Here is a 24,010-nt window from a genome sequence, read left to right as displayed (position 1 = left end):
ATCAGTGGTCCTCATTCCTGGCAGCACCTGAGTTTCACCTGGGGAAATTCACTTTTTAGAAAGTGAAACTTGGACGGCATTCACATTAGTGCAGTCTCTGGGTGGGGCTTGGACATCAGCATTTGTAGAAGCTCCCTAGGTGGCTTTGGTGCAGCCAGGTTGGAAACCACTGATCCAACTAATAGAAATGCTGGGTTGGGATCTCTTCCGGGGCATCTCTTTAGGACAGGCTGTGCATGACAGTCCCATAGTGTCAGGGTTCCAAGATGCTCCAATGGTTTAGGCACTGGTCTTAATTTTCCTTTTTTCGCTCTCTTTGAGACCTTAACAAACTCTATAGGGCTGGGCACAATGCTCACGCCTATAATCCCAGCACTTTTTTCTTTTCTTTTCTCTTCTCTTCTCTTCTTTTCTCTCTTTTTTTCTGAGACAGTCTCGCTCTGTTGCCTAAGCTGGAGTGCAGTGGCACAATCTTGGCTCACCACAACCTCCACCTCCCAGGTTCAAGTGATTCTCTTGCCTAAGCCTCCCGAGTAGCTGGGACTACAGGCTCTTGCCACTATGCCCAGCTAATTTTTGTATTTTTAGTAGAGACGGGGTTTCACTATGTTGGCCAGGCTGGTCTCGAACTCCTGACCGCATGATCCTCCCGCCTCGGCCTCCCAAAGTGCTGGGATTACAAGCGTAAGCCACTGCGCCTGGCCAATTCCAGCAGTTTTAGAGGTCAAGGCAAGAGGATCCCTTGAGTCCAGGAGTTCGAGACCAGCCTGGGCAACATGGCAAGACCTCATTTCAATTTAAGAAAAAACCCAAAACACCCAAGCTCTATAACCTTCATATCCTCATTGACTGATTAAGTGCAGATAATGATATTTGCCCTTCTAACCTCACCAGGCTGTTATCAGGAGAAATGAAGCAATAAATGAGAAATTGCTCTGCAAACTGTCAACGTTATGTAAACATTGCTATTCAGAGTGTGCTCCCAGGTGCAGGAGGTACAGCCGTTATCTGTTGGAGATCACTCCTGAAGTAACATTCCTAGTGCCATGGGTCAGATGGGAATTGGTACAGACATTCCAACTTAGAAGGCAGCCTTTATTGTCTTATAGGCAGGTGCGTTTCCTGGGGTGGCAGCCTGGCCCTGGTCCCTCCAACCCCAACTTGTGTAGGAGGTACCACAGTAAATGAGCAGAGAGAGTTCAGGGGACTTGAAGGGAAGTGGAGCGCCATCTGGAGAGGGAGGGAACTAAGGACTCCCTGTGGGTTGGGGTCTTCCTAAGGATCCAGGGAATAACTGTCAAGGAGCCTTAGCAGGGATCTAAGAGCTATGGAACAGCAAAAAGAGGCAAATTATTAAGGAAATTAGTGAAGTAATTGCTGGAACAACAGAGAGAGGACACAGCAGTGCAGCATGGGCCCCGGCCTCAGGAAGCTGTCTGATTGGGGCAGATAGGACCAGCCCCCTAGAAGACAGTCACCCATATCAGTTAGGCAGTCATGACTCAGTGTTACTTATCTGAGGCCCAGGTTGCATGAGGGGTTGTGGGTGGGATGGACAGAGCACTGGCTGGGCATCAGGACTGGGTTGGAGTCCTGGCTCAAAACTCTACCACAACCTGACACTGGGCAAGATGGCCCACCTGTGGTGTCCCAGGTTCCTGCCCTGTAAAGAGGAGTCTGGGTGTATATCCAGATGGACTGTGAGCACAGCCTGAGTTTGCCCTGTCGAGGTGCTGAGGCCTGGGAGATTGGGGTGAGTAGCTGTGGTCCAGGGAAGGTGGGCAAGCTGGGCCTCAGATGAGAGGGGATGCTTGGTCAGGCAGAGGTGAGTGGAGAAGGCAGGGCAAGGAAGGGAATATGAGCGGGGAACAAATGGAGTGGACGTGGTGGGGGCAGAGGATGGTGGGAAGTGGCCTTGTTGCGGCCAGAGTGGAGGAAGAGATAAGTGGGAAAGAGTGGAGTCGATTACAGAAGGCCTCCAGGCAGAGATGTTTAAATTGGCTCTCTCAGGAAGGAGGGGGCCATGAAGGGATTTAGGGATGGGTCATGACATGATTATGCTGCATTTTAGCAGGATTAATGTGACCTGGTGCTCAGAATGACTTGGATGGCATGAGGCCAGGAGCCGAGGAGGACAGTTAGAAGACTCTTGTAATATTTCTGGCACAGGGAGATGGACTGGGAGTTGGGAGGTGGCAGTAGGTCAGGCCTAGAGACATTTCTCAGGAAATATTGACAGGCCTTGGGGCCTGGTTGCATTCATGGAGCGGGGAGGAATGAGTCACCTTGAGAAGCAGTTTCCCTCTCAAAGGCCAGGGAAGACAAAGCAGAGGCAGCTTTCCTGCCTGCAAACAGGACATTTCAGGGTAACCTGGCTCTTCCAAGCGTCAGCTTCTCCCTGGCTCCAGCTCAGATAGGAGTTGTAACAATGGGTTGGGCATGGGTGATGGCACCGGCTGGTGGCTGGGTTAAGGGCCATGTTTTTGATTATGCATTAGGCTTATTCAGCCTGCCAAGTGCCAGGCCCTGGGCTTGCGTGGGAGACAGAGCAATTAGCAAAACATAGTCCTCCATCCTCAAGGAGTTTCCAGCCTTGTGAGCTTGGCAGATCTGCAGAACTCAAATGAAATGGCAGTTGAGAACAACCATCTTGTTCTCATTCACTCCATTTTGCTTAATGGCCATGTAGGTAGTTCCAAATGTTTGATGTGTACCAGAAAATCTCTCTCTTTCTGGTTTATAATTATGATCCAGGGCAAATCCAGGTTTTGTTGGGCTTGAAAATTAAATAAATTGGCACTCTCTATGGAAAATAATTCAAATATAAATATACAAATATCACATTGCTAGGCCCTCCCAGGGCCTAGAAGGGTAGGAATGAAAGTGAGAGTCCCTGAAGCTTTAACCGCATTGACTTCTCAGTCAGTTCTATGATACCTACCATTCCTTAAGTGTGTATTATGTGCAGGTATTTTGCGTACAGTATTACACAACAATCAAGGGGAGGTGAGGTGGGCATTAGTGTCTTCGTCTTATGGATGAAGACACAGTCTCAGAGGTGATTCCAGATGCCCCTCTGCATAGGCCCTAAGGCAGGGGGTGGGGACTGTGACCTGGACAGGAAGCTGGGGCCTCAGGACTGCATCTAAGCTCCTCCTTTTCTGTGGGTGATGGTGGTTGTCAGGCCCCTGGGGTTCCTGAACCTACATCATCCCTCCCTCTGATTTGACTGTACCTTTGCTAGGCCTGGTCAAGGGCTAGGGACTCCTAAAGTCAAGAGCTAGGGTAGACGTTGGGGGTTGGATCTCAGGGCACCATATGGTGCAGAAGTGGTTGCAGGAAAGTGACCTATTTAAGCAGAGGGGCTCTATACAACTGGGACCACAGCAAACTCTAGAGGTGAGCACCTGCTTCAAAGACTCACAGATCCAAGCTGTAATCCTAGATCTACAACTTCCTGGCTGTATAGAGTCCAGCAAGACTGAGGCCTCACTGAGCCTCAATTTCCTTACCTGTTCAATCAGAATAGCAACAACTTGTTTGTATATTTGAGCTCATTACATGTCATTTTGTAAGGCACTAAAGCTCCTGGAGGCTTCCGGAACACAGAAATAATTAATCTAAGAATCCTAAAGTTGCTGTCCTGGTAGCACCTCTAGGGATTCCTCCCATCCTACCTAACTTCCTCTGGGAAAGTAGAAAACACGGCACCTGGGAGGGGGCGCTGAACCGTGCCCCAAGTCCCAGTGGGCCTGGATGCCCAAGAGCAAGAGGAGGCCCGGAGGATGGGGACAGGCCACGACCTGTGGCCCAAATCCCGCCCAGAGGGAGAGGCACCGGAGCCGGTGACTCGGGGGCGGGTGCTCTGGGGTGTCGCTTTGTGTTCAGCAGAACAAATCTGCCAGCTGGAGATTAGGCGGGGCAGGCCGGGGAGGGGTGATGCACTGCCGTGGAAGACCCAGGTAGGCCGGCGCGTTCGGTCTGGGCGAGGCAGGCGCGGGACCCGGGTGCGAGGACTGCGTAGCGTCCCGGGCTCCCGCTTCCGCCCGCTTTCCACGCCCACTTCTGCAAGTCCCCTCCGGCACCTCCGCGTCCACCGGACTCCTAGGGGCGAGCCCTCATTTCCGAGGAATGGGACCGCCTTCTTGCCCCCTGGGCTGCCAGTCCCTAGACTAGCCCCAGGGGCTTCTCGTCCCGGCCGAGCCGGGCGGTGCCTCCTGCCTGCGCCTCGCACCTCCCCGCCTGGCACGGCCCACCCGGACACGGCGCCGCCACGCGTGAAGGCCCGCATCGGCTCCCTACGTGGGGGACGTGCAGGATGATGCGGGGTCGGGGGGGATTTCGCTGCGTCGCCCGCCCCCTTTCCGGCGCGGGAGGGAGAGGCCGCCGCGTCCCCGCTCCCCGGCCGGGACGCCACCGCCCGGCGTTGCAGAGGCGCGCCGCAGCCAATGGGCGTGGAGGAGGTGGGCCGGCTGGCGGCTGTCACCCTCCAGGGGACGGGAGCGCGGAGACCGGGAGCGCGCGAGCTGTCGCCGCGCCCGGGGCCGAGGGGGAGGAGCCGGAGGAGGAGGAGGAGGAGGAGGAGCCGCCGAGCAGCCGCCAGAGGACCACAGCTCGCCAAGGCTGCGGAGGACCGACTGTCCCCACGCCTGCCGCCCCTCGCCCCCGACCGCCAGAATGATCGCCGCGCAGCTCCTGGCCTATTACTTCACGGAGCTGAAGGATGACCAGGTCAAAAAGGTGAGCCCCCGCCCGCGCCGCCGCTGGTCCTGGCCGCAGCCTTGCGTTCCGGCATCCGCTCGCCGCCTCCGCTGCCTCCATCCTCCGGCACCCGGCCTTCTCCAGGCCAGCATCGAGTTGGACTGCAGGGCGCAAGGAAAGGCTTCGCCTTCGATTCTACCGGCATTGTCAGTGTCTCTGTGTGTGTGCGTTTTTGGGAGGGGGGCAAGACCCCCCGAGACCGGGCTGCCTGCTGCAGTGTCCTTGAAACGGTCCCTGGATGTCAGATAGGCCCCCGGGCTGTGCGGGGAGGTGGCCGGTGGGCCCTTCCGCAGGGCCTGTTTGGGAGGGTCCGAGCGCCGTGGGAGGAGGTGTGATCACGGAGATGCTGGGGAGGTGATCGAGCAGCAGGCGGGGGTGCTGGCTGGAGGCCAGGCCTCCCATATTTGGGGTTCCTGGCGGAGGGTGTCGGGTGCCCCGGAGAAGCTGTCGCCAGACTCTCCCAGTTGTTTGAGCTGCTCGTTAATCTGAGGACGAGGTGACCCGCCCGGCTTCCCGGAACGGGGAGGGGCGGCGAGGCCACCGGAAACTTTGCTCATAGGCCTCGTGTCTGGAGCGGCACGTCTGAATGGAATTTTTTATTCCTCTTAAGCTGTAATTTCTAGCCAGCACAGGAGCTGAAATAAGAGACTGGTCATTTGAGTTGGGTGGACGCCTGACGCATATGCCTGTGGCATGCTTGTTCTAGCACTTGGTCGCATGCATCCTCCTGTCCTGAGGTGTTGTTGCCTTTGACATCTTAGTGTAAAAAACTGTCCGCTGGCAGGTCTTAAAGGTGTGTTTGTCCCTTCTGCCAGCTGTGCTACCATATTTTAAAGAAACAGCCTAAGCTGTAGGGAAAGACGCCCATTTTATCAGTGCCAGGTCTGGTCCAGGCTCCAGGCCCACTCACCCTGAACGTGGTGACGTTATTGCTGGGGTTAGCTGGGATGGACTGGCAAAGTCATCTTGACTTTGGAGTTCAGACAGGTGGAGTTCTGCAGGTGAAAGGCAGAAGTGACAGGCCTTGATTTTCTGCCCGGCAAGCCATAGGGTGTTCCATCCTCTTCCTGTGCATCTAAGACGACTCCCTCATCTGGCACCATAGGAAACAGGCCTACTGAGGCCAGCGACCTTATCAAGGTCACCCAGTGAGTTAGAGGCAGAGCCAGTCAGGGGGATCCAGGTCTCCCAGTTCCTCCACCCAGGAACTTCACCAGGGTCCTCCTGGAGGTCAGCTTCCTGGAGGGAGTGGGTACTGAGAGACAAAGCCCCTGGGGACCCTGCTGTGATCTTGGATCCCATGGTGGGTGGGGACCGGGAGTGAGGTAGGTAGGAGATAGGCTTGGGAATGCCATCTGCCATTGCTCTTTATGGCTCTAAGCACTCTGGGGTTGTCAAACTGTGGAACTCGAAACACTTGCTCCTATGGAGCACCCTGGAGCTTCCTTCTGGCCACTGACCTGGGAGCTTTGCATGCGGGTGTGTGCATTTCATGAGTTTTCTCCAGTGGTGTTGTGCATCACTGATGTTCTTCCCATTGGACCAGGGAGACAGTTCTCCCGGCATGGCAAGAAGTGCCCAGAACAGGCCTCCTGAAGCCAAGAGTTCACTGTCCTCCTGCACGTGATGTCCTTTATAGCTCAAGACAGTGGGCTGCTGGGCTGGGGGGTGCCTGGGTGACCTTGTAAACCTCCAGTGTCCACACCCACCACCACCCACAACAGACTGCTGGCTGTTGGCTGCCGGTGGCCTCCAGCAGCTGAGCTGGGCTAAGGTTTGGACTCCATTCAGTGGGACATGTTTTCTCAGACATACAGTGCCCAGGGTGGGCCCAGAGCTCTCCACTCCTGTGGGTGGCTCATTTCACATCTATGGATGCACAGTCTGTCTCCTAGGCCCCTGTAGGTACCTGAGTGTGTGATTCAGTTGACCCTTCCATCCCTCCTCACTCCGAGGTTGGGATTCTGATGTTCTTCCCTTCTCTTCCCCGAGAACCTTGCTGGAGGAAGGTCTTAAGGCCAAGGTTTCCACCAGATATTGTTTGTCAAGGTGATCCTTAAAAACAAGATGTTTGCTTGCATTTCACCACGGACTTCCTATGTTGCTTCTATAGGGGAGTACGTGGATTCCTCCCAGGGGATCCACTCGTTTTGCATAGTGGACTGTGTGGCACAGCCATCTGTGGGTGTGGTCCTGGCTATGATTGCACCACCGCACTCCAGCCTGGGCCTTCTAAGGACAGTGACATAGTGGGTACTTGCTCCAGTGACCTACTCAGCTTTGCCCGAGTGTGCAGATGCTGGGGACCACATCTGCTCTTCTGGGGCCCAGGACTTCTTAGAGACCAGCCCTTTCCACCTACCACTCACCATAGGAAAGGCTAGGTGAAGGTGCGGGACCCCCTGTTCTTCCTGTGGGGCTGGACTCTGCCTGCCTCCCAGCAGGGACCTGCTGAGGATGGTTCCCCCCCAGCGTGGGCAGCCATGATGATTCAGCCCTCCAGCTGTAGGCAGCCTCTGGGGCTCTGGAGACAGACTTGGCATCCCTCAGTAACCCTCATCTATCTTCTTGCCCTCAGAGCCAGAGGTAGGAGAAGGGAAGGTGAGGACCATGCTGGGGAAGTTTTTGGAATTGCTTAGAATCCAAACGTGATCATGAAAAGAGTGTCATTTCTTTCCTCATTGCCTATGAGGCACATCAATAATTCAACTCCATAAAAATATATCCTGGGTTGAAACAGTTCAGGTGTCTGACTTCCCAGCTTGGCACCCCATTATCCAGACGGCATCTGCATAAATTGGTTAATGGGTGCTGTTGAAGAGGGTGTCCTGGCATTAGGCTGAGCTAAGCACAAAACACATATATTCCTTTCACTCTTCTAGTGCCTGTAGGAGGAAAGGGAGGCATATGTGTGCTTGTGAAGGATTCCATTCATCAGAATCCCAGACATCTGCTACTTCTGCAGCTAGAGGCTGGGTTCTTTGTCCTCTAAGTAACTTTAAACACGCATCTCATCTTGCCAGTTTCTTCCACTCGGTTTAGCCATTAGGAGCCTGGAGCAGGGTGAAGGATTGCATAGTGCTCTGTTTGTTTAGAAAGGGAAGATGGGTCCAGGAAGGTCAGAACTTGGCTTCTAAAGAAAGATTAGACTTCCTTTCCTCCAGGCTTGTCAGAATGGTGAGCAAATGCCAGTGGATTTTCTCTGGGCGAGATCCCCATAACACTAAGTGATTTCCACTAGTAGGTGAGCAAACGGGTGTGATTTGTCCAATGGCCAAACTCAGGAGTCCTTGAGTACTTGGCCCAGGAAGACAGGGGAGAGTAGGCTTAGCAATTAAAGGGCTGCCCAAGGTACATTCCTTAGAGCCCATGTGTTCCAGCTGCAAAAGCAAGCATTAAAAATAAATAAATAAATAAAAGGCCAATTCAGTGGCTCACACTTGTAATCTCAGCACTTTGGGAGGCTGAGGCGGATGGATCACCTGAGGTTGGGAGTTTGAGACAAGCCTGACCAACATGGAGAAACCTCATCTCTACTAAAAATACAAAATTAGCTGGGTGTGGTGGTGCATGCCTGTAATCCCAGCTACTTGGGAGGCTGAGGCAGGAGAATCACTTAAACCTGGAAGGCAGAGGTTGCGGTGAGCCGAGATCACGCCGTTGCACTCCAGCGTGGGCAACGAGAGCGAAACTCTGTCTCAAAAAAAAAAAAAAAAAAAATGCCCATTCATTATTGCTCAGGGGTGAGAGAGGTGAGAGTTAGAAAACTGTGAAAAACCTGGCCGGGCATGGTGGCTCATGCCTGTAATCCCAGCACTTTGGGAGGCTGAGGCAAGTGAATCACGGAAGTCAGGAGTTCAAGACCAGCCTGACCAATATGGTGAAATCCCGTCTCTACGAGAAATACAAAAATTAGCTGGACGTGGTAGTGTGCACCTGAAGTCCCAGCTATTCAGGAGGCTGAGGCAGGAGAATCGCTTGAACCCGGGAGGTGGAGGTTGCAATGAGCCAGGATCATGCCACTGAGCTCCAGCCTGGGCAACAGAGTGAGATTCTGTCTCAAAAAAAAAAAAAAAAAGAAAATTATGAAAAATCTGTGGGTTCGTGCAGTGGCAAAGAAAAAAAAGAAAAAATTATGAAAAGTCAGCCTGGGCAACGAAATGAAACCTCATCTTAAAAAAAAATTTTTTCAGCCTGCTTTGGTGGCATGCACACACCTGTAGTCACAGCTACTCAGGAGGCTGATTGAGCCCAAAAGATTGATCCCAAAACAGTGAGCTGTGATGCTATGATTGTGTTACCGCACTCCAGGCTGGATGATAGAGCGAGACTCTGTCTCAAAAAAAAAAAAAAAAAAAAAGAAGAAAGAAAATTATGAGAAGTGTCTCATAACCTCTCAATTCTGATGTTGTACAAATATTCAGTGAGAGCTTCTTGGCGAATCTTGACTTTATAATCCCTGCCTTTTCTACCTTAGATACTCCTGGGGTTTCTCCCAAGAGAAGCCCCATCACTTTATCTGGTTGGATAGTTTGGGAATGTTGTGAAGGAATAAACTGGCAGGCAGGGTGGCTGTGAGGTGCTTTCACATCTGGCCAAGCTGTGCCATGCTCCCACGCTCCTACTGTTCTCCGGAGAAGACATAGGCAGCTTTCCCCTTACAAGACTGATTTGGCGTGACTGGGACTGTCTGTGTGTGTCTGCAGTCAGGGATTCCTGGCGGACAGATTTAGCCACTGGAATCAGCTCTGAGCATGCCTGAGAAGGTCCAGGGAAGACATGGATAAAGACAGGGAGCTGTATACCTCCGCATCCAGGAATCAGTTGTGGTCAGACTGCTGGCACCTGCTTATTGATTTGTTTTTATTTTTTTATAGAGACAGGGTCTCACCATATTGCCCAGGCTGGTCTTGAACTCCTGGGCTCAGGCAGTCCTCCCGCCTTGGCCTCCCTAAGTATGCTTATTGATTTGAAAACCCTGAAGATCAAATCTGATCACAGGAGCTCAATCATTTCTTTAAAAAATGTTTGATTTTTTTATTATGTGCAGAGGACTGTGCTAGGCTGGAGTGACAACTATAAACAAGGCAGAAATGGTCCCAGTTCTCATGGAGCATGAAATATTTGCTGGCTGGGCGTGGTGGCTCATGCCTATAATCCCAGCACTTTGGGAGGCCAAGGCAGGCTGATCATTTGAGGTCAGGAGGTCGAGACCAGCCTGACCAACATGGTGAAACCCCGTCTCTACTAAAAATACAAAAAAGGTAGCCAGACGTGGTGGCTCATGCCTGTAGTCCCAGCTTCTCGGGAGGCTGAGGCAGAAGAATCATTTGAACCTGGGAGGCGGAGGTTGCAGTGAGCTGGCACTCCAGTCTGGGTGACAGAACGAGACTCCATCTAAACAAAAATAATAATTAAAAAAAAATAAAGTATTTGCTGTGTTGTATGTGCAAAGCATGTGGGCTATGAGGGCCCACAGTGTGGTGTGGTCATACCTTGGGTGGGAAATCCCTAGGCTAGGAACTGCTTACAGCTAGGCTGCGGATGTTAGCTCCTTAAGTGCTTCAGGAAGCTGCTCCCATCCCCAGTTCTGGGGATGTGTTAGTCTGTTTGGAATAGCAGGACAGGTGCCCACTGCCTTCTGGCCTATCTTTTGAAACCACTTAATATACGCTGGGTTGTGTTCATTGTGTTTGATCTTAAAGAAAAATAGGTAAAAATTTTACAGTTTAATAGGTCTTGATTTCTGGAAATAACACTGACTTCTGGTAAACAGTACACATCAGGGATATTATACTTAGAATCTTTGTAAGGTGGAGTCAAATTAATTGTCACAAAAGTGTGTATTTTCTTTTTTTTTTTTTTTTTGAGATGGAGTCTTTGCTCTGTCGCCCAGGCTGGAGTGCAGTGGCACGATCTCAGCTCACTGCAAGCTCCGCCTCCTGGGTTCTCGCCATTCTCCTGCCTCAGCCTCCTGAGTAGCTGGGACTACAGGGGCCCACCACCACGCCTGGCTAATTTTTTGTATTTTTAGTAGAGACGGGGTTTCACCATGTTAGCCAGGATGGTCTCGATCTCCTGACCTCGTGATCTGCCCGCCTCGACCTCCCAAAGTGCTGGGATTATAGGTGTGAGCCACCACACCCCACCATGTATTTTCTTATTCTTGTTTTTGAGATGGAGTTCTGCTCTGTTGCCCAGGCTGGAGTGCAGTGGTGTGATCTCGGCTCATTGCAACCTCTGTCTCCTGGATTCAAGCGATTCTCCTGCCTCAGCCTCCTGAGTAGCTGGGATTACAGGCACCAGCCAATGCCCCTGGCCTGCATTTTTTTTTTTTTTTTTTTTTTGAGATGGAGTCTCACTCTGTAGCCTGGGTTGGAGTGCAGTGGTGTGATCTCAGCTCACTGAAACCTCCACCTCCCGGGTTCAAGTGATTCTCCTGCCTCAGTGCCCCCCCCTCCCAATAGCTGGGATTACAGTCGCCTGCCACCATGCCCTGCTAATTTTTGTATTTTTAATAGAGACTGGGTTTCACCATGTTGGCCAGGCTGGTTTCGAACTCCTGACTGCAAGTGATCTGCCCGCCTTGGCCTCCCGAAATGCTGGGATTACAGGTGCCAGCCACTGCCCCTGGACTGCATTTTTTTTTTTTTTTTTTTTTTTTGAGACTGAGTCTCACTCTGTCGCTCAGGTTGTAGTGCAGTGGCACGATCTCACCTCACTGCAACCTCTGCCTGCCAGGTTCAAGCGATTCTTCTGCCTCAGCCTCCCTAGTAGCTGGGATTACAGGTGCCTGCCACTATACCCAGCTAATTTTTTGTATTTTTAGTAGAGACGGGGTTTCACCGTGTTGGCCAGGCTGGTCTTGAATTCCTGACCTCGTGATTCACCCACCTCGGCCTCCCAAAGTGTTGGGATTACAGGTGTGAACCACCGCGCCCGGCCGCTTTTTTTTTTTAATGGCTTGTCGTCTTTGGGCATCCTGGAACACTTCGTGAGTGTCATGTCAGGTATCAATTATATATATATAATTGAGATTACACTATAAATGTTTCTGCACACAACTATACTAACATATGTGTAGGTGTGTGTATGCTTTCATATGCTCTCTCAAAAGCCTCAGCGAGGTTGTCAGTACAGGAAGTATTATTCCCAGGCTTCCCAGCACGGCTCCCTCCTCAGGGCATCCTGCTGCCTGCCTTGTGTGTTGCAGACAGAAGGCAAGCAATTTATTCCCCATTTAGAAACAGAGACTGAAGGCCCATCCAGAGGAGATGAAACATTTTTCTAAGGTCGAAAGAAAATCAGGAATAGGATTCAGAGGGCTCTTCTTGCTTCCTCTGTTTCCTTCTTTTAGAAGAAAAACCTGTCCTTGTTGATTTTAATGTTTTACCTTGGAACCTGTATTTTAATACTGTCCCCTCACAGATCAATACATTTGAGTTAATTTTTTATTATGAAATATTTGAGGCACATAAAAGAAGATTGAGGTTCACATAAACATCTCTGAGTCTGCTACTCAGCTTGAGAAGTTATAGACACAATTACAATTACATTACAGACACAGTTGAAGCCCTTTCTATGCCATCTCTGAGACAGTTTGCTGCTTCTCCCTTCGGAGGTGACCTCTGTCCTGAATTTGGTGTTCATCTTTTCATGCATGTTTTTATGCTTTTATTACATATGCATGTATCTATAAACAGTATATGGTATTGCTTTATAGATATATGGTTTTGACCTTTTGTAAATGGTGCTATACTGACTATGTGTTTAAGCAATATATGGTATTGCTTTGTGTGGTTTTAAACTCTTTTTTTTTTTTTTTTTTGAGATGGAATCTTATTTTGTTGCCCAGGCTGGAATGCAGTGGCACAGTCTCAGCTCATGGCAACCTCTGCCTCCTGGGTTCAAGCAATCCTCCTGCCTCAGCCTCCTGAGTAGCTGAGATCATACCTGGCTAATTTTTTTGTATTTTTAGTAGAGATGGGATTTCACCATGTTGGTCAGGCTGGTCACAAACTCCTGACCTCAAGTGATCCGCCTGCCTAGGCCTCTTCCCAAAGTTCTGGGATTATAGGCGTGAGCCCCCACACCCAGCCAGTTTTAAACTCTTATAAATGGTGCTATACTGTATGTATCCTTCCGCCATTTACTTTCTTTTAGCTCAACATTGTATTTTTGAGATTTTAAAAATGTTGATCTACGTAACTGTTTCATTAAACTGCTCTGGTTTCTTATGGAGTATAAAAGCTCCATAGTTAATTCATCTATTCTGCTTTTGATGGGCAGTTGTGTTTCTAATGTTTCAAGTGACAAACCATGCCTTGGTGAACTTTCTCTAGAACAACTCATTCAGCGCATGCACAAGTTTCTCTAGGCTCTAAGCTAGGTACCTAGGGCTGAGATTACCAGGTGGAGAGATGTGTTCATTTTCCCATATATGAGATTCTGCCAAGTTGCCATCCGTGGTCATGCCAGTTCACACTCCCATCGGAAGTATGTGCAGGTTGCCTTTGTTCCACACCAACCCATTGGTGTAGTCAAACCTTTGCAAATTTGTAATAGATGAGTTTTAGTCTGTTTCCTTCCTCAGTTGTTTCCATTCACATCACAGTATTCGAGCTGCGTTTAAAATTAGCCCATTTCCTGAGTTACCTTATCAGAGTCCTTGCTTCAGAGTCCCACGGAGTGAAGTTGACAGCTCCATGGACTGCTGCTGCTGAGATATCTGCACTGGGGAGGGATAGTTGTATGCAGGGAAAGGCTTAGGATGGCTCTCCATGGCCCCTGGTGCTGTGGAGTGACTCTGTTAAACTTTTCTGGGAATCGGAACACACATTTGTGAGCTTTCACCTGCATACACGTTCTCTCTTCCTGGGTGGATCCGACCCGGGTAGGGCAGGCTTATCTGTTGCGTAAATGTGCCCAGCTCTGCTCAGAGAAAACTCAAGCCAGCAGCCTCTCAGACCATCTTCCGTAAAAGGAGAGGGTGGCTGTACCCACGTGGCAGGGAAAACTGAACCGTGAAGTCGGCGGCTCAGCCCTTTGCACACAGAAGCTGAGCTGTCCCTGTGCAAGGCAGAAAATGTCGGCTCATGTTCATCTTGAGTCTATGCCTGATTACAGGCTCCAGACTTGGAGACCTCGAGGGTGCCTTACAAGGAAGGGGGCATTCAGTGCCTACTAGGCGCCCGGCTTTTCTTTTTCTTAACAGGGGTCTTATTTTTTAATCATTTCTAGTACTCATATGAACCAAAGCCAACATTCATTGTTGTATTCATTGCCATGTACTGTGCTAAAGGCATCGTGAGCCTTTGCTTAGTTCATCCCCACAACACCCTTGTGAGGTGGATGTGATTTCAGACCGTGAGGCCCTGATAGTGAACAATAGAGCCAGCCTTCAGCCTCATGAAGGCTGATGGCAGAGCTCCTGCTTTTATTATTTTCTCAATTGAGTTATAATTCACCTACCATGAAACGCATCATTGTACAGTGTACAATTCAGTGGTTTCTAATAGATTTACAAGGTTGTCCAAGCATCACCACCATCTAATTCCAGAATATTTTCATCATCCTCCAAAAAAAACTACCTGTTAGCAGTCACTTCCCATTTCTCCCTCCACCTAGCTTCTGGCAATCACTATCTACTTTTTTTTTCTGTTTTTAAAAATGAATTTGCCTCTTATGGACATTTCATATAAATGGAATAATATAAAATGTGGCCTTTTGTGTCTAGCCTCTTTTACTTAGCATAATGTCTTCAAGGTTCATCCATGTAGTAGCATGTGTCAGCACTTCATTCCTTTTTATTGTTGAATACTATTCCATTGTATTTATCTACTACATTTTGTTTGTCCATTTGTCAGTTGACGGGCGTTTGGACTGCTTCCACTCTTTTCGGCTGTTATGAATAATGCTGCTCTGAACATTTGTGTGTGAATTTTTTTGTATAGACATGCTTTCTTTCTTTCTTTCTTCTTCTTCGTCTTCTTTTTTTTTTTCAGATGGAGTCTTGCTCTGTCACCAGGCTGGAGTGCAGTGGTGCAATCTTGGCCCAGTGCAACCTCTGCCTCCCCGGTTCAAGTGATTCTCCTGCCTCAGCCTCCCAAGTAGCTGGGACTATAGGCGCATGCCACCATGCCCAGCTAATTTTTGTATTTTTAGTAGAGATGGAGTTTCACCATATTGGCCAGGATGTTCTTGATTTCTTGACCTTGTGATCCACCCACCTTAGCCTCCCAAAGTGCTGGGATTACAGGCGTGAGCCACCGCGCCCGGCCAGACATGCTTTCATGTCTCTTGGGTGTATACATAGGAATGTAATTCCTTGGAAAGCCCCTGCTTTTAATTGATTTGAGGAGGAAGGCATCAACTCCATTCAGAAATGAGCAAACGAAGGCCTCCCAGGTGGTGAATTGACTTACTGATGATGACACAACTCATGAATGACAGGGATAGGAACACTACCGCTGGTCCCCTGATTCAGAAACCCATGTTCTTTCCACCATTACACCCAACTCTCATTGTGCAGTTTAGGGAAACAGATGCAAGGAGGGGAAGACTGGGGTGGGAGAGGGGTGGAATCGGCTTGGGATCCTCCAGGTTCCCTGCCCCCCATCTCCTGCCCCTCCCCAGCACCAGCACGGTGTCTCCTGCCTGTGCCTTCTGCCCCAACCCCAACCTCATTTGCTTAGTGTTGATGAGCCCCTTCCACTTGGGAAGGAAATGGATCCAATAAGGTCATTAACAGTGAAATGTTAAGGATTTGCCCTGTTTTTCAAGTCTCCCTTTTCATTTGTCTCCCTCCTCCCATTCTTGTTTGCATTTAAAAGAGGACCCCCAGGAGGGCAATGCTTAACCTGCATGAAAACCCCCTCAATGCTCCTTGTGATGCCCACTCCTGGCCTCTGCCTGGGGGTACTGTAAGCAGCTGTCGATTCCATCAATTGATTGACACATGCGGCTTGTCTTCAGCCATGTTATTCACTCAGACCTCTTGTTCCTGATGTCTCCTGGTGCCTTTCTAGGACCCTGTCTGGGTGGGTGTGGTGAGTGAAGTAGGAGACCCAGGCTACTGCTGTGATAAAGACACTGCCTCACCTTTACAAAGTTCGGTTTCATTTATAAAATACTTGATTTAATCAGATACTTACTTTAGTTGAATCCTTCCATCAAGCTTGGATGTAGGAATTTCTTCCTGCATCTCACATATGGGGGAGGTGAGGCCCAGGAAGTGGAATTCATGTCATCTTGGTGGCCAGAAAGCAGAAGAGCTAGGATTGGGGACACAGACCTCCCTAACGCCAGTGGGCAATTCTTGCTGTGCCTGTAGAACCAGAACTGTGGTCCAGGGCTCCAGACTCCAAAGCCATTGATGGGGTTCAGGACATACTATCCCCAAACAGTAATATGGCATTTGAGAAAACAGCAGAAGCAGGAAGGTCTCTCACCTTTCCCCCCCCTTCTTCCCTGATGCAGACTCTCATTCAAAAAGCTGTCTACCCTATACCCAGAAGAAAGGGACGTCCTTATCTCTGGAGATACAGGGACACAGAGAAGAATCTGAACAAACAGGGCCTGCTAAGTTCTCTTCAGTTTATCACTATTAGATCATATCCCCTTTCTCCAGTCACACTTCTTCATGATCATCCACATCTTCATCAAACCTGACATAGAGAAATATGCAGACTTACCTGTTTCTTTTCTTTTTTTCTTTTTTTTTTTGAGACAGTTCTCGCTGTGTCGCCCAGGCTGGAGTGCAGTGGTGCAATCTCGGCTCACTGCAGCCTCCACCTTCCTGGTTCAAGCAGTTCTCCCACCTCGGTCTCCTGAGTAGCTGAGATTACAGGCATGCGCCACCACACCTGGCTAATTTTTGTATTTTTGGTAGAGATGGGGTTTCACCATGTTGACTAGACTGGTCTCAAACTCCTGCCCTCAAGTGATCTGCCCGCCTCGGCCTCCCAAAGTGCTGGGATCACAGGCATAAGCCACCACGCTGGGCCAGAGTTACCTGTTTCTTTGAACCTTCATTTCCTTATGAAGGCTTCTGCGTCACCTAAAAACTTAGATTAATTTGTATGCATTGTTCTTGTTACTCTGTCTTTTGTTATGGGGCTTCAGCCATAAACCTAAGATGGGAAGGAAGGATATTTCTTTTCGGCTACTGTGTGTTCTACATTGCAGCGGCCTTCTTCATAGAAACTGTCACCCAAGGCTCTGATAATGGAGATATGTCAGAAATGCTAGGGCTGTGTGTCCAGAATAGTAGGTGCCAGCTGTAGGTGGCTGTTGAGCTCTTAAAATGTATCAAGTCTGACTTGAGATGTGCTGTGGCATATAAACTCCACACAGGTTTTCAAAAATTTCATGTGACACAAAGAATATGAAATAGCCCGTTAATAGTTTTCTAATATTGGCTGGGCATGGTGGCTCACACCTGTAATCCTGGCACTTTAGGAGGCTGAGGCCAGAGGATCACTTGAGCCCAGGAGCTTGAGATCAGCCTGGACAATATAGCGAGACCTCATCTCTACAAATAATTAAAAACATTAGCTGGGCATGGTGGCATACATCTATGGTCCCAGCCACTTGGGAGTCTGAGGTGAGAGGATTGCTTGAGCCCAGGAGGTCAAGGCTGCAGTGAGCCGTGACTGACCCACTGCACTCCAGCCTAGGTGATGGAGCAAGACCCTGTCTCAAAAAAAAAAATTTTTTTTTTTTCTGATATTGATTAGACGTAGAAACAACATTTTGGATATACTGGGTTAAATAAAATACATTATTTCCTTTGGGAGGCTGAGGCAGAAGGATTGCTTTGATTGTCTGAGGCTGCAGTGAGCCTTGATTGCACCACTGCACTCCATTCTGGGTGACAGAGTGAGATTATCTAAAAAAAAAAAATTAATTTCCTCTGTTCTTTTTAAATGTGGCTAGTAAAAAATTTAAAATTGCATATGTGGCTCATATTATCTTCCTGTTGGACAGTGCTCTGCTAGATGGTAAATTCCATGGCTCAGGAGTTTGCACTCTGCATTTAAAGCAGTGGGTTTCTGGGCATCCTTGGGCCTCAGTTTCCTCATCTGTAAGCTGCAGTTTCCTCATCTGGAATCCATTATCTCGAAAGGACCCATCCAGCTTGAGCAGTATTGTGAGGTGACCATCAAGTTCCCTAGGCCTCATTTTCTTTCTTTCTTTCTTTTTTTCTTTTTTTGAGACAGAGTCTTGCTCTGTCATCCAGGCTGGAGTGCACTGGCGCAATCTTGACTCACTGCAACCTCTGCCTCCCTGGTTCAAGTGGTTCTCATGCCTCAGCCTTTCTAGTAGCTGGGATTACAGGAGCACCGCACCATGCCCAGCTAACTTTTTTTATAGTTTTAGTAGAGATGGGTTTTGCCATGTTGGCCAGGCTGGTCTTGAACTGGCCAAGTGATCCACCCACCTCAGCCTCCCAAAGTGCTGAGATTACAGGTGTCAGCCATTGTATCTGGCCTGGCCTCTGTTTCATCTGTCAGATGAGGTAAATGATTCCTGCCTTGTTCTCTGCCCCCACTTTTCAAATGAGAGAATGGACGAGGAAATACTTGGAAAGTGTACAGAACTGTACAAATGCCAGGTGTTATCACTGTCACTCACCCAGCTCACACCTGTAGACACCTTGAGTAGCCAGGTGGAGGACGGCAGCTTCCTGGCTAACAGAGTAGGCAGACAACAGAGCCCTGAGCCTGGGCAAGGGTCCTAAGTGCCATTCTGCCTTTGCCTTGGATTGTGTGAGAGCTCCTGGACCATCCGCATGTCTGTGTGCCCTGGCCAAATGGACAGATGAAAATGACACCATGGGTTGCTGAAATGCCATGTTCTGAGGACTCCAAAGTGTCATGGAGCTCCTGTGTATGGTATGTGAGGCCAGAAGGCAGTTTTCATGATTGCTGTTTTACTGATGGAAATACACAAGAGATCGAAATGACTTGCTTAAGGTCATAGAGGGAGGCAGTGCCCATGGTTGAGGCCTGAGGTCTTTCGATTTCTAGCTCAGTCCAGTGCCACCACTGCAGTATCTCCAAGCCACGGCGTTGGGATTTGGTTGTCTCACAGTGAAAGTAAACCTGTCTGCACTCAGATCCTTTTCTCCCTGTTGTCGGGAGGTTCTGGGACAGTGGGAATTGTGAGACTAGAGGTCCAGAGGCTGGTTGTTGGCTAAGCCATCCACCAGGAGGCTGAGAAGTAAGCCTGTTGTGCCTGCCCTGCCACATTCCAGGGCTGTTCTGTTCTCCCCGGAGGGAATGGGGGCCTGCTTTATTTTTAGCTAGTTCAGTGTGACAGCCTTGTTCTCTTTCTGGGCAAGGACTTGGCCACTTTTACCAGTCAGGAAGCTCCTTTTAGAACCTCCAGGCCCTACTCAGGTTCTCCTAGGAAGAGGGGGCCAAGGGAAGGGGAGCTGAAGTTGGAGTGCCGCTCTGCTTGCTGGGGGCCTGGGGCATTTGGCTTAACTGCACAGCCCTAGGTTCTACCTACCTCATGTGGGGTTCATAACAGCTACCTTACACATTGTGCAGATTTGGATGGAGGAGCTTAAAGCACCCAGCGTGGGCCCTGTCCACATTCACGTTGCTAGAACCTCAGTTTCTTCATTAAGAATGGGGATCCTGGCTGGGCGCAGTGGCTCACGCCTGTAATCCCAGCACTTTGGGAGGCTGAGGCGGGCAGATCACAAGGTCAAGAGATCAAGACCATCCTGGCCAACATGGTGAAACTCTGTCTCTACTAAAAATACAAAAATTAGCTGGACGTGGTGGCGCGTGCCTGTAGTCCCAGCTACTCAGGAGGTTGAGGCAGGAGAATCGCTTGAACCTGGGAGGTGGAGGTTGCAGTGAGCTGAGATTGCGCCACTGTACTCCAGCCTGGTGACAGAACGAGACTCTGTCTCAAAAAAGAAAAAAATGGGGATCCCATTTTCCTCATGATTTGTTGTGCGTAAACTGAGTTCATTGAAACAGAACCAACAGTTTACACATGCTGAGAGACACGTATGAACCCGGAAGAAGAGACCGGGCAAGGCTGTGTCCCCAGGACGGGGTTTTTGAGTGCCTGAGGGATGGTTTTGGCTTTGGTGATGATCTCACACAGACATGTCACTGAGGAGCCCTGCAGTGGAACTGATTATCCCAGACACAGTTCCTCTGGTAGCTTGCAGGTGACTCAGCTTGAATAAGGGAGTGGGAATCCTGATTATCTTTAGGCCCCTCTGTCCCTCTGGGCCTCAGCCATGCAGTGGTGAAGTGGTGAGGGGAAGGCAGGGGTTAGAAGTGCCTGGAACTCTGTACCTTAAAGTGAGAGGCCGCTGCCGGGGGAGAAGGGCGGGGCCATTTTGGGAAGTCTCCGGGCCTTATCTGAGCCAGCAAACCCTCTGAGACCTCCCTAGGCTAGTCATTACTGGAGGCCTCCCGCCCAGCACAGGAGCCACCCAGCCTGGCCCAGGAGCCACCACGTGGTGCCTCCTAGGGCTCCTGGGCACACAAAGGGCCCAGAGGGCATGGCTCCGGTACCCCTGGCACTCATGGTCTAGCTGGCAGTGTGGACCATGCATGTGTCCCTGCAACGCCCAGGGAAGACACACACCACGAAGTGTCTCCCAGGCAGATCGACTCCTACATAGTGAACACCTAAGGCCGAGGGGATGCTGAGGAGAGGAGTGGACGGTGTGGGGTGGGGCGGATCATGGCATGTGCTCCTGAGAAGGTGAGTTGGGAGGTGAGCTTTGGGAGGAAGAAGGTGCTGGGGACGGAGAGGCCCAGGAGGCAGACTGGACGGGGCTCTGCGAGGAAGGACCTTTGAGGTGATGAGCCACCGTCAGGGTGCTGGGGGTTAGTGGTTGCTTTAGGGACCCCACTAGATCAGGGCTGCCTCCCCTCGTGGCCATTTCCCTCCCTGCTCAGAGACCAGCTGCCGAGAGCAGGACAGAAACTAGGTTCCCGGCTGCCACCCGCACTACTGAGGTGGGGCTGGGCAGCCGCAGAAGCCATGTGCAGGCAGGAAGAGGAGTCCGGGGCTGCTGGGCGGGCACAGACCACGGTGCGGGCCCAGGCTCTCAGCTTGCTGTGGCTGTTGAACTTCCTTCCCAGACTGTGTGAAAGGGGAAGGAGCAGATCGGATAGCTTGTTGTGGCTCTGATCCCAGCTGGAGGGGAGAAGAGGCCTCCTGGAGGTCACACTGGAGTGGCGTGCTTTCGTCAAGGCCAGGCAGCCAGGCTGTTCTGGGGTGGCTGGAGCTGTGGCCGTGATAGCCCCTGTAGTACCGCATCTCCCTTTCCAGGAAGCCCCTGGCCCTGGCTCTCCCTGGACTGAGAGGATAGAGCACAGGACCAGGAATCAGGGAGCTTGCTGTCCACCCCAGTCTCTGCAAGTATGTCACCCTGGCCAGTTGAGGAACCTCCTGGCCCCTCATTCTTGCCCAGGGCGTTGGAAGTGATGGTACCTGCTCTGCTTCTGCAGACAGGATGCTGTAAGGACCAACAGGCAAATGCACTGTGCAAAGTAGAGAGGCCTTTATAGGTAAAAGTCATAGGAACACACCCATGTGACAGATGGGAAGACTGAGATGCCCACAGGATGGCAGAGCCAGAAGTCAAATGCAGGTGTCTACATGGCCCCGAATGTGCCCTGTCATCGGATCGGGAGGGGTCCTGAGGAAGTCTTTAGTACGGCTCCGCTAGTTTGAGTCTTAGAGGGTGTCCGCAGGAAATAGGAAGCAGGAAGTAGGTTTTTAAAGAGAAAAGTGTTTATGATATTATTCCATTTTTGTAAAACAAAAAGAACTATCCATCTCTGTATGTATGAGTGTTTGTTTAGGGAGGAAGATAGTCCTAGTACATAGAGCTCTAAAGTCCTTATACATAAAGCAGGGATATCTCTGGGAAGACTGGGGGAAGAATTAATAATTTTTACTTTTATGCATTTTTATGATGTTGGAATATATTTTACAATAAGTATATATTACTGTTATTGCTTCTTTTTTGTTGTTTTTTTGAGATGGAGTTTCACTCTTGTTGCCCAGGCTGGAGTGCAATGGTGCGATCTCGGCTCACTGCAACCTCCACCTCCTGGGTTCAAGTGATTCTTCTGCCTCACCCTCCCAAGTAGCTGGGATTACAGGCATGCGCCACCAGGCCTGGCTAATTTTGTATCTATAGTAGAGATGGGGTTTCTCCATGTTGGTCAGGCTGGTCTTGAACTCCCGATCTCAGGTGATCCACCTGCCTCGGCCTCCCAAAGTGCTGGGATTATAGGCACGAGCCTATTATTGCTTCTTTAAAAAAAAACAACAATGAAACAGTGCAAATGTTTCAGAGTAGTTTTGTTAGAATCTTTCATTTGCCATTTTTTCAGTCATATTGCCTCCCAGCTTTAGTTTTCTACCAATGGGTCAATAGCATTTGTGGTAGATGCCTTTTTTTTTGAGATGGAGTCTCGCCTTGTTGCCCAGGCTGGAGTGCAGTGGTGCAATCTCAGCTCACTGCAACCTCTGCCTGCTGGGTTCAAGTGATTCTCCTGCCTCAGCTTCCCAAGTAGCTGGGATTACAGGCATCTGCCACCACACCCGGCTAATTTTTTTTGTGTTTTTAGTAGAGTTGGGGTTTCACCATGTTGGCCAGGCTGGTCTTGAACTCCTGACCTCTCAAGTGATCCACCCGCCTCGGCCTCCCAAAGTGCTGGGATTACAAGTGTGAGCCACCACGCCCGGCCGGTAGATGCATTTTTCAGGCATTGAGATGAAAGGAGTTAGGGGTACAAGATTATGTCACTTAGGGATGGGAGGGAGGGAAATGACACTTGATGCTTACTTTGTTTCTGCACATTAAAATCCTCCCCATAACCCTCTGAAGTGGAGGATTTATTATCTCCATCTTAAAAGTGAGACTCAGAGAGATTAAGTAACTTGTCCAAAGTCACACAGCTAATAAATAGGATTTGAACCCAGCTCTCTGTCCACAGCCCTGTGTTCTTTCCACCACGTGAGGAAAATGGAAATGCTTAAAGTGAATCCCCAAATGGGAGGTTATGAGCCCTGGAATCTAGACCCGGCTGCCATTTCTAAACTCCTCAACTTAGCTTGAATCATGGGTCTGTTTCCTCTCTTACATAATGGAGATAATGATGTCTTTCCTGCCTACTTCACTGGGCTGCAGTGACAGGAGAAAGGGAACTAGCATTAAAGCACCTGCTTCCTGCCTGGCACTTGGCATCCACAAGCTCATTTCACTTCTTTCTACACAGTTCAAATGGGATAATGTATGTGAAGGTTCTGTGTCTGAAGGGCCAGTGCACATGTGAGCCATTGCTAATAGTGATGTTAATAAGCACCCAGGACCCATTCTCTCTGAGTCAGTGTCCTTAGCAAAGGGAAGTGAATTCTGATGTTGAAATCTCTGTCCTCCCCTAAGCTGACATCTTTCTTAACCCTTCAGGGTGCACACCACAATTTCCTATTTTAAGTGGAGCACCTCGCTTGGAAAGTTCATTTTAAAGGCTGTGTCGGCAGCTTCAGTCACGTCTGCTGTTCTGCAGCATTCTCGATCCTCACGGGAGGGTGGATGAGAGAGGGAGTGAAATTTTCCATGGCTGTGCCCCCTTCCACTGGGTGGGGTGAAAATGGCTTGGATGGTTACCAGTGGTTACTGATGCCTCCTGCTGCGACCGGCCTGTTCACTTGGGCATGTCCAATCTTGAGTTTGTTTTTTGTGCATGTTCTGTTGGGAGCAGGAGGTGGGGCTGGGGTCAGGCACAGAAATGTTTGTGAGTTGATTGCAGTGCTAGGCCATTGAGTACTTTCCTTGGCTGGAGGGCTCTGAGCCAGGGAAGCTTGGCGAGGCTGTGTGTTCTCTGCTGATGACATGTCCTCCCGCTCTGCGGGGGTCCAACTTTGGGAGCCACTGAGAGCTTCAAGGCCCCCTTGGTCCACAAGAAGGAGAATCCAGGACAAGTGTCTGGAAAGTGTTTGAGCAAGAGCGCCCGCCCTGTGCAGCCAGTCTGGCTACCCTCATAGGAAGGGCTCTTCACTTTGGGCAGTGGTGGACAGAGGCCCTGGAGGCTGGATGTGGGTTCTCAGGCAAGAGTCTGAGGGATCCACCTTGGTGTCTGATGTCTGGTGTCTGGAACCGGGCGCCTTCCCATTTCCATCCCAGCCTGACCAGAGTCCCACACGTTCGTCTCAGGCACTGTGTTTGGGAGTGAGCATTTGAGGGCCTAGGTTT

The 24,010-nt window shown here is 50.1% G+C and overlaps 1 protein-coding gene across 13 annotated transcripts in view; it reads left to right on the top strand.

Moving 5' to 3' along the window:
* The window catches only part of HK1 (hexokinase 1), a 130,778-nt gene that overhangs the window by 42,534 nt on the left and 64,234 nt on the right, over positions 1–24,010 (top strand). Inside the window, 1 exon segment of one of the 13 annotated variants that reach the window (NM_001131872.1) lies at positions 4,584–4,740. The exons of 11 other annotated variants lie outside the window; for them this stretch is intronic. In NM_001131872.1, coding sequence (NP_001125344.1) covers positions 4,678–4,740 — 63 coding nt within the window. In that variant the 5' untranslated portion in view covers positions 4,584–4,677. 13 annotated transcript variants of the gene reach the window in all.

The sequence above is a fragment of the Pongo abelii genome, chromosome 8, assembly GCF_028885655.2.
Source record: "Pongo abelii isolate AG06213 chromosome 8, NHGRI_mPonAbe1-v2.0_pri, whole genome shotgun sequence".
NCBI lineage: Eukaryota > Metazoa > Chordata > Mammalia > Primates > Hominidae > Pongo > Pongo abelii.
Note: the sequence above shows the minus strand (reverse complement) of the source record. Positions and strands in the feature narration are given on the sequence as shown.